Genomic DNA, 12,944 nt, shown 5'->3' with positions numbered 1-12,944 from the left:
AGGGCTCGCGTCTGAGCCCCAAGGGAGGCTCCCGGAGCGCAGCCTGGGTCCAGCACACCCTGACCGGCAACCATGGCGGGCACTCTAGACCTGGACAAGGGCTGCACGGTGGAGGAGCTGCTTCGCGGCTGCATCGAAGCCTTCGGTGAGTTGGAGCCGGAGGGTGCACTGAGCCCTCCCCCCCGCCACCTCTCGAGTGGATCCCTGGCCTCGGGTCCTGCAGCCTTCTTGAGGAAAGCCCTTTGTGGCAGAGAGAGGTGCCCTCACTTCGTCAGGTCGCTGTTTCCTTTGCCCAGCCTATCCCGTGTCCGGGGTAACAGCCTCAGGCAAGGAGGGCTTTATCTATCTTCCCGGGGATCCGGAGGAACTCACTATCTCGGGCTTGGGAACTGTTTCCGGCAGATGAGGGGTGGCTTATCGGGTGAAGGGGTGCCCCTTTCCCCGTCACTCAGGAAGTGACCTCTGGATTCCCGACCCCGGTGAACCCAGACTCCTTCCGCCCCAGCTGGTTCCCCTCCAGACCAGGCCCAGTCCCAGACAGTTCGGCCCCCAGCTCCTCAGATCCTGCTCTGCCCCTCGCGCACTCAACTTTTTCTTTACCACTGACCTCCTGGTGTTTGATTTACCTACCAGGTTCAGAGCCCAGGGGAGGCTGGAGGTGGGCGGGGGCAGGAGTGCAGCCCCAGGGGCCCTGATGCTGGAAGGACTGCGGGCTAGGTTATAGGAATCCAAGCTTCCAGCTTAGGGACAAAGGGTCAGCCTGCTTCCTGCTTCTCTTTGACCCTGGGGAGTTAGATGACTCTGGGAAGGTGAGGGACCCCCAGCTGGTGCGCATGTTCCTCATGATGCACCCCTGGTACATCCCATCCTCGGAATTGGCGGCGAAGCTGCTCCATATATATCCTTTGCGGACCTCTCTTGGGCTTTTTGGCCAGTGTCCACCGGTGAGCACCACTGACCAGCCCAGGCATGGATGTACAAGCCCCTCCTTGGACCCAGAATTCCGGCCTCCTTCTTACCTCAGGGAGACCAGGCCTCACCTCTGCTCCCTTCCCCACTCAGACCCTGGCTTAAGCCTTGCCCCAGCGCTCCCTAGGGTTTCCATCTGTCTCTAGACTCAATGGGGTTACCTTGAAGCCTCTTGGAGCCCCTCTAGCTCTACACCCTACCCACCTCATCCTTCCAGAACCAGGGTTCCTCAGTTCCCATCCTGCCCTGCAAAGCCCCGTCCCTTCATCCCGCGCTGTAGAGTTAGGCACCACTCTTGTTTTCCTTAATCCTTGTCCACCTACCAACAATCACGGAAGGACAACTCCAATTCCCTGCAGGTGAAAACGTGCCACCTGGTCAGGTGAGTCTTCCTCTCGCTCCCTTCTCTGAGGCTTCGGACTGGCTGGAGGAGTGGACATAGTGCCCCTGGGCCTGGTGGGTTTGCACTTTGGATTGGACGGCAGGGCTGCTTCAGGCCTCTTCCACCAGCCTCCATCCTCAGTCTCAGCTTTCTTTCCTATCCTCCCTGTAGGGGTAGAGGTCTTGGAGGGGGGCTTTTGTAGCCTTGGGGGCAGCATGAACTGTGACAGGGGGAACTGATCTGAGACTCCTTCCTTCTCTTTGGGTGATAACTGTCCCAGTGATCCCTTCGGCATCCCCCTGGGCATGGTGGTGGAAAGGCTGCCTTGGGTGACTCTGCCCCTCCTCCAGGTACTGGATCTCAGCATTCCCAGCGGAGTTTGACTTGAACCCAGAGCTGGCGGAGCAGATCAAGGAGCTGAAGGCTCTGCTAGACCAAGAAGGGAACCGTCGTCACAGCAGCCTCATTGACATTGAGAGCGTGTGCGTGGCGGGGCTCAGAGGGCTTAATAAATGTCTGTTGATTGAATGAGTGAGGATCATGTCACTGTCTTGCTTCAACACTTTTCATGCTCCCTGTGGCCTTGCAAACGCCTGGCCGGGGTGATCTCAGGTCCCTGTCTCATCTGCCATGGCCCACAGCCAATCCTGCTGCGCCTCCTACCTCGGCTCCACCTTGCCTGCCCTCCATGTCTCAGCCCTGCATCCTTTCCCACCCAGCACTCCTCCTGTCACTGTCCTTGTCTCTTCCTCCATGCCAACTTAGCTCAAATCTGACATCTCTGTAGGCTCCGAGGGCTCAGGGCTGTTCCAGAGCAGTGTTTGTCCTCCCCGCTCTAACTTCCCATGACATTCTGCTCAGACTCCAGCACAGAGGCCTTATACATTGGTCATGCTCTTTAGTGATCCCCATTTCTGTGTCTGTCTTCCTCAGTAGACTGTGAGCTCCTTGAGGGCAGGAAGCGTGTCTTGCTAATCTCTCTCCCCAGCGTCTAGCACAATGCCTGGCACAGAGTATGTTGTCCATAAATGTGTGTTGTGTCGAGTGCAGGGGGAGGGGGAGACAGGGAGGAGTTGCTGGGCTGGGGACATTAGTGTCTTAGTGGCTCCCATCATGACAGCCTGAGTGGCATGTCTGTGTGAGTGTGGGGCCACACCTCAGGGGGCATCTCTAGCCTAGGGCTTACTACTGCTGCCCCCCGCAGTCCCACCTACAAGTGGAAGCGCCAAGTGACTCAGCGGAACCCCACAGAACAAAAAAAGCGCAAGATGTCCCTGTTGTTCGATCATCTGGAGCCCCTGGAGCTGGCAGAGCACCTCACCTACCTGGAGTACCGCTCCTTCTGCAAGATCCTGGTGTGGCCCGAGGGCTTACGTTGGGGGCCAGTGTGGTTTGGGAAGGGGGTTCTGGGGGGGGAAGGGCTCTGGGGTAGGCTGTGCTGTGCCTGGGACAGCTGGAGGATGTTGCAGTGCTGAGGCCACTCCTTCCTGCCTCCAGTTCCAGGACTATCACAGTTTTGTGACTCACGGCTGCACAGTGGACAACCCCGTGCTGGAGCGCTTCATCTCCCTCTTCAACAGCGTCTCGCAGTGGGTGCAGCTCATGATCCTCAGCAAGCCCACAGCCCCTCAGCGGGCTCTGGTCATCACACACTTCGTGCACGTGGCCGAGGTGCCTACCCTCCTCTGGCTCCCCGCGGCATGCACCCGGTGCCCCATCCCGGGAAAGGCTGGGCTCAGTCCCAGGCCCCGCTGGTGACGCACTGCCTCGCCTTCCCCATCTGACCCCCAGAAGCTGCTGCAGCTGCAGAACTTCAACACACTGATGGCTGTGGTCGGGGGCCTGAGCCACAGCTCCATCTCTCGACTCAAGGACACCCACAGCCACGTCAGCCCTGAGACCATCAAGGTGCTGGGAGCAGAGTCTGTGATTCCCATGTGTGACCTGTCCAGGTGCCATGCTGTGGGCTGGGCGCCACTGTCCTCATTTGCCAGCTGAGGAAACTGAGGCCTGGTGGGATTAAGTGCTTTCCCAGGTTATCCATGCAAGGGGCCAAGGGAGACTTCCAGGTCTGCCTGGTCCCAGAGCTAATGGTTTCATCTGTCTCTCTCTGACTGTCTCATAGCATACTGGGTAAGATAGACACAGAAAGTTTATAAAACAGATGAATAGACTAAAGAAAAATTACAAAGAAATGCCTGTGTAACTACCACCCAGGTTACAACACATTCCTATAATCCTGGCACTCTAGGTGGCTGAGGCAGGAGGATCACAAGTTCAAGCCCAGACCAGGCAGCTCAGTGACTTGGTGAGATGCTGTCTCAAAATAAAATGTTAGCCGTGGGTTTAACTCAGCTGCATAAGTGCCTGCTTGGCAAATGCAAGGTCATGAATTCAATCTCCGGTACAAAAACAAAATAAAATGTTGAAAAAAAGAAAAGATGAAAAGAGGACTGGAGCTGTAACAGTGTGAGGGCCCTGGGTTCAATCTCCAGAAGTCCAAAAAAACAAAAAAAGCCAGCATTGGTTGGCGGTGTGGCTCAGTGGTAGATACTTTTGTAGCTTGTATGGGGCACGAGGTTCTGTTCCTAGAACCTCGAAACACAAAAATGAAAACAAAGACATTGCTGCACCCAGCACTTTAGAGCATAATTCGCTCCCCACCAGAAGTAGTCAATGTGACTTTTGTGACAATGACTTTGTTTTCCCTGTGTGTGCTTTCCAAAGCAAGTGTGACTGTTTGGTTGCCTGTTTTTGAACTTTCTGTGAGCGCCGTTGTGTCATACTTGTTAGTGTGTGTCTTCCCTTCTCACTCCACAAGCTTGGGAAGGACATTTTTTGGTACCCGGGATCAAACTCACCACTGTGTGCTTGCAAGGCAGGCACTTATGCTGCTGAGCTAAATCCCCAGCCCTTGGGAGGGGCTTTTAATCCTGTTTTGTGGAGCAATCGTTTGTTCATTTTTGTTGTTATGACATGTGCTTGTAAATCCACCACAATTTATGCATCTACTCGATGGCTGAACATGTGGGGATTTTCCCAGTTCTCCCTGGTACAGCACGTCCAGGAGCATCCTCCTAGCCAGCTGCCTCACCTCCCCAAGCCTCAGTCTCTTCTATTAAATGCTCTGGTGGAGAGGTGTGGTATTTGACATTGGCTGTTGCCTTGAACTTGTGACCTCTGAACTCTACCCCCTAGGAACTGAGGGAGCTGGTGATGAGGGACCATAAGAGAGGATTTTGTCTTCCATCTATGCCTGACTCTGATACATCCTTCTTCCATTGAGTGGGGTGTATGTGTGTAACCTTCTGCCCTTCGTTCCCCAGCTCTGGGAAGGTCTCACAGAACTAGTGACAGCCACTGGCAACTATGGTAACTACCGGCGCCGGCTGGCAGCTTGTGTGGGCTTCCGCTTCCCCATCCTGGGTGTCCACCTCAAGGACCTGGTGGCCCTGCAGCTGGCACTGCCTGACTGGCTGGACTCGGCCCGGACCCGGCTCAATGGGGCCAAAATGAAGCAGCTCTTCAGCATCCTGGAGGAGCTGGCCATGGTGACCAGCCTGAGGCCACCTGTGCAAGCCAACCCTGACTTGCTGAGTCTGCTTACGGTGAGAACAAGGGGTGGGAGTGGGGGTGGCCTGGCTGGGATCTGGGCACCAGGGGTTAAGAGCTGCACTAATCTTGGCTGTGGGCTTGGCCTTGGTTCTGGATTCTGGCCAAGGGACTGAAATACAAATGGGGCTCCAGCACTTGGGGTGAACGCAGGATGAGTTGCAGGCTTGGGCTGAGACTGTATTCCAAGGCTGGTCTTGAGGCTGCCACATGGTTTGAGGACCGATTGTGAGGCTAAGCGTGGCTCCTGGGTCAAGATTCTGTGTAAGGTTTGGGGCTGTCCTCCAGATCCTTTGGACAGACTGGGTTCTTAGATTTGGAGTGAAGTCCTGCATTTAGCTTCCTGTTCAGTCTGAAAGCTGAGTGTAGGACTGAGTTCCAGGCCGAAGCCAGACAAGGTTCTAGATGCTAGGCTGAGGCTTAGGTGGAGGTTTTGGTGTAAACTCTTAGCTGCTTCCCCGGCTCTGGATGGAGATCCAGGTTGAAATTAGAGTTGGATTCTGGGAGAATTCCAGAGCTCAGGGCTGGGTCCTGACTGGGCTCTTGGCTGAGATCTTGGCAGTACAAGGTGTGAGGCCAAGCTGAGGTCTGGTCAGTGTGTTGCTGGCACAGGGGTTACTGGGGTGTATTCCAAGCTGGATTTTGTGCCGAGTCTAGCATAGGACTGGGCTCTGGGCTGAGCAGTTGCCTCTGGGTGGTCCTGCAGTTCTGGCTTGGAGGCGCCTGAGAACAGCAGGGACCTCTGTATCCTAGGTGTCACTGGATCAGTATCAGACGGAGGATGAACTGTACCAGCTGTCCCTGCAGCGGGAGCCCCGCTCCAAGTCCTCGGTGAGGGAGACTCCCTGGTTTCCCACCTCTCTCCTGCCGGAGAACCTCAAGATATGCCAATGGCAAGAGCTCTTCAAAGCAGCTCCTGGGACACAGGAGCCCCAGGGCAGGGCGGTGGTATTGGGCAGGTTCTTTTCCCTCACACTCTCCCTGTCTGTTCTCCTGGGCCCTGGGCTCCCTCTACCTCTGGCCTTAGGCTTGACCATTCCCACAGCCAGCAAGCCCCACCAGCTGTACCCCCCCTCCCCGGCCCCCAGTGCTTGAAGAGTGGACCTCGGCTGCAAAGCCCAAGCTGGACCAAGCCCTCCTGGCAGAGCACATTGAGAAGATGGTGGAGGTGAGTCTCCTGGAGTCTGAGACATGGGGAGAAAAGTCTGCCAATGGGGGCAGTGGTCAGTAAAGGCTGGTTTTGCCAGAGCGCTGGCCTGGGAGCCACCATGGGTGCCATGTCCACGGGGGAGTGCTTCATGACCAGGACAGGTAGCAGGCTGCACAAGGCAGTGGGCCAATGGGCGGGTTGGGTGGGGATAGGAAAGTAGAGGTGGTGGGGGATATGCCTCTGACGCCTTTCATAGCGCAGACTGGATCTGTCAGAAGGAGCAGGCCCTGGGGACCCTTTTCATTCTCCTCTCCTGGCTTTACACGTCCCTCTGTCCCCCAGTCTGTGTTCAGGAACTTTGATGTCGATGGAGATGGGCACATTTCCCAGGAAGAGTTCCAGATCATCCGGGGCAACTTCCCTTATCTCAGCGCCTTTGGGGACCTGGACCAGAACCAGTGAGGAGGGCTGGGAGCCTGGGGGACAGGGAAGGCATGGCTTACTTCCCCCTCGCCCTTCAGTTTTCCCGAGTTCAAGATGAGGCCACTGAACCCGGTGACCTTGGCTGGGGAAGTTGCCACTCTGGGGAAGACTACTCTTTTGGGAGGTGGGAGGTGGCTTTGAGATTTTGAGGTGCAGTGTGATGTCATTAATCCAGGCAGATAGGGGACCGGAGCTCCACCCGAATCTTGAAAAGACTGTGGCCTGGGGACCTTTGCTACATAAATACTGTTTTATTTGTGGAGTTCACAGCTGGCAAAATATATGGGCAAGTCGAGCTCTGGGGTAGCCAGTTTTAATGACTAGATAAGAAAGGCCTGTAATTAGCAGCACCCACTTGCTTATCGACAATTCATCCGCTGCAATTTGGAGAAACAGCTGGATCTCTGAAGTAGGTTAAGCATACCCTGCCACTGTGTTTGTGCCCCACTTTTTGCTGAGCAGACAAAACTCCAATCAAAATTTACAGTCCATCTTAGGTCGATTTATTTTTAAATATGGCCTGTATTTCAACTCCTCCCTTTTAAATTTCCACTTCACAAAACTATAATTGCCAGGCGTGGTGGTGCATGCTTGCAATCCCAGCACTTGGGAGGCTGAGGCAGGAGGATTTCTGTGAGTTTCAGGCAAGCCTGGGCTATATAATAAGACCCTGTCTCAAAACAAAACAAAATGTATGATTAAAAAATTTCAAGTAGTAAAATAAATTTATACTGGTAGGTATGCAGAGTAAGAAGTAAACATTCTCAACCTCCTTCCCACTGGTAGAGATAACCTATGTCAATGGTCAGGCAAAATGGGCATCCTTCTAGTCCTTTTTCCATGCAGATACAAATCAGTAGGTTTTGTTTGTGTGGTGTGTGTTTCATGGAGAAACAGGATTGCAGTATAAACCCAGTGGCTTTATTGAGGTTGCTTTGTTCCTTTTCCCAAAGATGAGGTAGGAGCAGATGAGTTCCATGTTACCACCCTGGGCAGGTGGGTGATTTTATTACATGCTGCCTTTTCCATCTTAAAATAGAATCTTTTAAGACCCTGTAGGGACTGGGGTGAGGTGGTGGATGCCTGTGATTCCAGGGGACACCAGCCTGGTAACTGAGATTCTGGGGACCCCAGCTCCATGTAGGGCCCAGCTTTAACTCTCTACCTGATGGACTGGGGTGTGACTCAGTGATGGAAAGTACTAGACATGCACAAGGTCCCAGCCCCAGAAAAAAAGAAAAAAGAGAGAGACCAGTAATCCCTGCTCAGACCAGCCCAGCTCACAGCCTCATCTTGAAGCTCTTTCTTTGTTTCTGGAACTTGAGGATTTCCAGCTCCTTTTTGAAAAATTATGCATTTAAAAGCAGTTTTGGAGATCTTTTTAATCAGCATCTGACTATAAAGGAACAGTGGGTTTTCCCCTTCATTCATTCATTCCTTCCTTCCTTCCTTCCTGTCTCACTGGAATTGCATACTTTACTCTTTTTTTTTTGCTTTTGTTTCTGTGTTCCACTGTATCCCGAACACCTTTCCGTGTGGAGACATGTAGAGCTACTCATTCTTTAGAACAGCTGCAGAGTACTGCACCGTGCGGCTGGACCATCATTTACCTGGCCGTCCTCCTGCTGACGGATGTGTAGACTGTTGTGGTGTTGCTCTGTAATTATGTGCTGTGCTGCTGTGAACATCCCTATACCCAGTGCTAAGGCCAGGATTTCTGTAGGAGAAATTCCTAGAAGTGGGATAATTGAATTAAAAGAAATGCACACATTCTAAATTAGGAGAGACTGCCAAGCTGACCTCAGACAAGGTTGTACCAGCCCACATCCTCATCGGCAGTGTACAAATGTCCATGTGCGACTTTCTGGCCAAGAATGGGCACTATAATAAGCTCAACAGTTTTTCTAGTCTCTTTGGCAAACGGTACCTTCGTTTAATTTGCATTTCTTTAATACAAAGATTGGGGGAGGGTATCTAGTCATGTTTTATTGGCCACTTTTATTTCTTCTGTTAATTGTGTGTTCATAATTGTTGTCCATTATTCTACTGAGTTTGTTAGTCTTTTTCTCATTGATTTTTACAAACTCTGTTAATGGATATTAACCCTTTAATGTTGAATGTGTTTGCAAATATTTTCTCCCTGTCATTTATGTTGTCTTTTTCCATATAAAAGTTTAAAAAATGTTCCTGTGTTCAATATGTCAGTCTTTTCCTTTATGGCTTTTTGGATTTGTGTTATGTGTAGAAAGGTCCTCAGCTCCTCAAGGTTAAAAATAATTCTCTTGGGGCTGGGGATTTAGCTCAGTGGCATAAGCACCTGCCTGGCAAGAGCAAGATCCTGAGTTCAATTCCTGGTACCAAAAAAAAATCTTTTTAGACATTTTTATAATTTACTTTTCTCATCAATGTTCGTGCCTCATTGAGGTTGTAGTTTTTCATGCACAGTGTGAAGTTTACTTTTTTTTTTTTTTTGTCTTTTTCTTTTTTATCGGTACCAGGGATCGAACTCGTGACTGCCTGCTTGCAAGGCAGGCGCTCATGCCGCTGAGCTAAATCCCCAGCCCCGAAGTTTACGTTTTTATAAACCTTTCCAAGATGTCTGTTGTCCCAGTGTTCTGTTGATTTTTTTTTTTTTTTTTGTACTTGGAATAAAAGTCAGGGCCTCACACTTGCTGGGCAGATGCTGTGCTGCTGAGCTATATCCCCAGCATTGTGGAGCTCCATGTACAGTGGGAGGGGGTTTCAGACAAGGGCCAGCCCTGAGGGAAATAGCTCTGGGTGGCTGAGGACCCCTACCCAAGGGGTACTTGTGTGAATTAGCACATGTACTGTGATCCTCTCACAACTTCTCTGAGGTACAGGAAGTATCATTATGCCTATGTATAGATAGGGAAACTGAGGCACAGGGACATTAGCCAGGTCACAGCCCAGAACTAGAGCTGGTACTTGAACTGAGATCTGTATGCAGGGCGTGTGTTTGTCCTTTCCATAAAATATATTAATGTATTAATGTAGTCAGTGTGACACATGCCTGTGATTCCAGCTACAGGGGGCTGAAGCAGGAGGATTGCATTCAAGACCTTTCTCAAAATAAAATAAAAAGAGCTGGAGATGTAGCTCAGTACTCTCTCGGTTCATCCTCAGTACTTAAAAATGTGTGTGCATATTATATATTAAAATTATATACTCTAGTATACGCAAATATATGAAAAAAGGTCCTACGAAGTCCTGATTACAAGTGTGTTTTCAGGGGAAGAGGGAGACAGAGCTGTTTTCCCCAATGTCACGTGGCTCCAGAACTTGTGGGAGAGCTCTGCACACTCAGGGCCAGCTCTGGCAGGGCTTACTCAGAGCGCACTTTGGAAACGAGGCTGCTGACCCCAGGGGAAATGCACACCCCAGCTGTAAAGCTGGCAGGGCAGGCCTAGGATCCCCTCGCTCTGAGGACAAGACCCAAAGACCATGACTTGCTCAAAATCACACAACTCGATAGTGGCAGCTGCTACATCTGCCTGGCTCCTAGACTAATGCGTCCGGGTATCTCAGGGAGGACCTTATACCTAGGGAGCCCCCCCACAGGGTGAGGCTGGTAGTAGGGTAGGTGGAGGGGACAAACTGAGGCGTCCCGCTTCCCCCAGGGATGGCTGCATTAGTCGGGAGGAGATGATCTCTTACTTCCTGCGCTCCAGCTCGGTGCTGGGCGGCCGTATGGGCTTCGTACACAACTTCCAGGAGAGCAGCTCCTTGCGCCCGGTTGCCTGCCGCCACTGCAAAGCCCTGGTGAGCACCCCATTTACGTAGAGGCCCCAGCCCCGCCCCGCCCACCTACAGGCCCCGCCCAACAAAAGCCACACCCACTACAGATCCCGCCCCACTGTAGGCCATGCCCCTGCCTGCTCGGTAAACCTTTACTCAACTGCCTCTTCTCTTGCTGTTGCTCTCCTGGCCCTGAGGAGGGCGCTAAAATTTCAGTCTCTGCCCCCGAGGGGAGAGGTGGTCAACACCTCTCAATCTCTACTGCCCCAGCACGGCTCCCTCCTTTATTGCAGATCCTGGGCATCTACAAACAGGGCCTCAAATGCCGAGGTAAGATGACAAATGAAAGACTGCTGGGCTGAGGTTTTGGGGAGAGTTACTGTCTTGAGTGGGGATTTTTACTTTTGGCTGGGAGTACTGGTACTTGCCTAGAAGTAAAATACCTCTGAACCAGAAGGTATCCTGATTGATGTGAAGAGAGTACCCTTTAAGAGGTGTTTATTCTGGAGGCAGCTGCGTGGACCACAGAAGAGGGCACAGACTCTCAATACGGATGAAGAAAGCCCTTTGGAACTAGACTCTTATTTTGAGGGGGCAGCTGCTTAGCAGCAAAGGGACATGTGGAGAAGTGCAGGTCTGCAGGATGGATCGGAGGGTTTTCTGACCGATGGCCCAGATTGGTCTCCATGTCCTCTTTCCCAGCCTGTGGTGTGAACTGCCATAAACAGTGCAAAGACCGCCTGTCCGTGGAGTGCCGGCGCCGTGCCCAGAGCGTGAGCCTGGAGGGGTCTGCCCCCTCCCCCTCTCCCACGCACGCCCACCACCGAGCCTTCAGCTTCTCTCTGCCTCGCCCTGGCAGGCGAGGCTCCAGGCCTCCAGGTAAGAGGGAGTGTATTCTGGTGCTGGCCTGGACTGAGGGAGATGGGGCCACTGTGGTACCCATCCAGCATGCAAGCTGATCTAGGGTGTATAATTCTCCTGTGTTGGTGGGATTGCATGGAAGAGTCAGACCCGTGAGCAGGTGGCTAGGAGCCCTTGATCTTTCTGAGGCAAGAAGGAAAGAAGCGTGAAAGTGAAAAAAGCTTCAGAATTCCATTCTCTTATTTTATTAGAGGGACTGGCAAAGGATTGGAGGAGCCATTTGCCTGCATTTCTCTTTGTGGCTGTTCTGAGAAAAGCCCCTTGCCGGGCTAAAGTCCTGGCGGCTGTCTCTGGTGATTTTAAGTCTCCTTGCTGAGTGACAATGATTATTTTCGCTGGATGATTATTTTACTGAGAACGATCTGTACAAATGCATTATACTGGGGTCTGAGGCAGTTGACCACAACCGTTGGGGTTGACATAAGTCCTCAAAAATAGAAAAGATAAAGCCATTTGCATCGAGCCTTCCAGAAGTGCTGGATCTAAAATGTGAAATATACACAACATTGACATTTAAGCAAACTGCACTGACAAATCCATGGCTGCAAAAAAACCTAGTGAAATGAAGAGCCACGAAACATAGGTCGAGGAGTCATTTAGGGAACCAGGTTGTGGTGGATGGGTCAGCTTTGGGGAAGGAATGGGACAGCACCTCCCTCGCCTCCCTCGAGAGGTGAGGGCTGCTGGGGTCACTGATGCCCAGGAGTGGGTTTCCACAGAGATCCGGGAGGAGGAGGTGCAGACGGTGGAGGATGGAGTGTTTGACATCCACTTGTAACGGGCGGTGAGTCTTTCCATAAGGGCTCGGGGTTCCTCACTGAGGGTGGGGTGGGGTGTATTCTGTCTAGATGACTCCTAGATGGAGCAGGTGGGCTCCTAGCCTTTTTGGGGGGCGTCTTCCTCACAACCTCTGTTTTTCTCCTAGTGTCAGTGGATGACGGAGTTATTCCTGCCTTGGAGAAAGGATTTGGACCTGAGCAGGGAGCCGGGGTTCAGGGCAGGGAGCTGGGGCTGGAGGTGGTGTGTGAGGGAGGCATGCACTGAGGGCAGGGCCAGGGCTGGGGTCCCCGAGGTTGTACAGATTCTTGTGAATATTTGTATTTTCCAGATGGAATAAAAAGGCCCGTGTCATTAAACTGAACCATCAGAGCCTAGAATCCTGGAGGGTGGGGCGCTGTAGTTCCAAGACTGGTCTTTGGGGGGACTGGGGATTTAGCTCAGTGGCATAAGCGCCTGCCTTGCAAGTAGGCAGTCGTGAGTTCAATCCCAGGTACCGATAAAAAGGAAAAAGACAAAAAAAAAAAAAAAAAAAAAAAAAAAAAGACTGGCCTTTGGTGTAGAAATTTTAGTCAGAGAGACTTGAGATGTCTGGAATCTCATGTGTCTGGAGTCCTGGGGGATTAACTTTAGAACTGGAAAACTTCCAAACATAAGGATCTTTGAAGGTCTAGTATCTTGGGGATCTAAATCTTGAAACTAGTATATTTTTCACCCTAGAATTGCTGGATCCAGTGGTCTTGTTAGAGCTTTTAGCACATGGTCCAAATTCCCTTGCTTTGAGTTGGGAGCATGGTAGTGCATACCTGTAATCCCAGCATTCAGGAGCCTGAGGCAGGAGGATCATAAATTCGGGGCCAGCCTGGATTACATGGTGACATCCTCAAAGAAAAA

At 51.9% G+C, this 12,944-nt stretch overlaps 1 protein-coding gene across 3 annotated transcripts; it reads left to right on the top strand.

The window, feature by feature from the left end:
• Positions 1-2: 2 nt before the first annotated feature.
• Positions 3-12,414, top strand: Rasgrp2 (RAS guanyl releasing protein 2). 3 transcript variants are annotated; one of them, XM_063227488.1, is made up of 16 exons: positions 3-145; positions 796-898; positions 1,289-1,351; positions 1,702-1,833; positions 2,556-2,706; positions 2,849-3,022; positions 3,143-3,259; positions 4,678-4,959; positions 5,717-5,794; positions 6,009-6,131; positions 6,456-6,571; positions 10,235-10,376; positions 10,646-10,682; positions 11,055-11,231; positions 11,993-12,057; positions 12,199-12,414. In XM_063227488.1, the coding sequence occupies exons 1-15, from the start codon at positions 73-75 to the stop codon at positions 12,049-12,051; spliced, it is 1,827 nt and encodes a 608-aa protein (XP_063083558.1). In that variant the 5' UTR covers positions 3-72; the 3' UTR covers positions 12,052-12,057; positions 12,199-12,414. The 3 variants fall into 3 exon arrangements, with proteins under 3 accessions (XP_063083558.1, XP_023420154.1, XP_023420153.1); XM_023564385.2 differs by having other exon boundaries at positions 19-145; positions 792-898; XM_023564386.2 differs by lacking the exon at positions 796-898 and having other exon boundaries at positions 12-145; positions 1,329-1,351.
• Positions 12,415-12,944: the final 530 nt, after the last annotated feature.

The sequence above is a fragment of the Cavia porcellus genome, unplaced genomic scaffold, assembly GCF_034190915.1.
Source record: "Cavia porcellus strain 051 isolate PalLab524CR breed Dunkin Hartley unplaced genomic scaffold, mCavPor4.1 scaffold_17, whole genome shotgun sequence".
Classification (NCBI taxonomy): Eukaryota; Metazoa; Chordata; class Mammalia; order Rodentia; family Caviidae; genus Cavia; species Cavia porcellus.
This window is presented reverse-complemented; position numbering and strand designations above follow the sequence as displayed.

What these genes read in the sequence shown, in the direction of transcription:
- Rasgrp2 (XM_063227488.1), top strand. Translation starts at nt 73, where the DNA reads ATGGCGGGCACTCTAGACCTGGACAAGGGCTGCACGGTGGAGGAGCTG. An exon ending in CGGCTGCATCGAAGCCTTCG is followed by an intron (nt 146 to 795) that starts GTGAGTTGGAGC and finishes CTGGGGAGTTAG; the next exon opens with ATGACTCTGGGAAGGTGAGG. An exon ending in AGCCCCGCTCCAAGTCCTCG is followed by an intron (nt 5,795 to 6,008) that starts GTGAGGGAGACT and finishes CCATTCCCACAG; the next exon opens with CCAGCAAGCCCCACCAGCTG.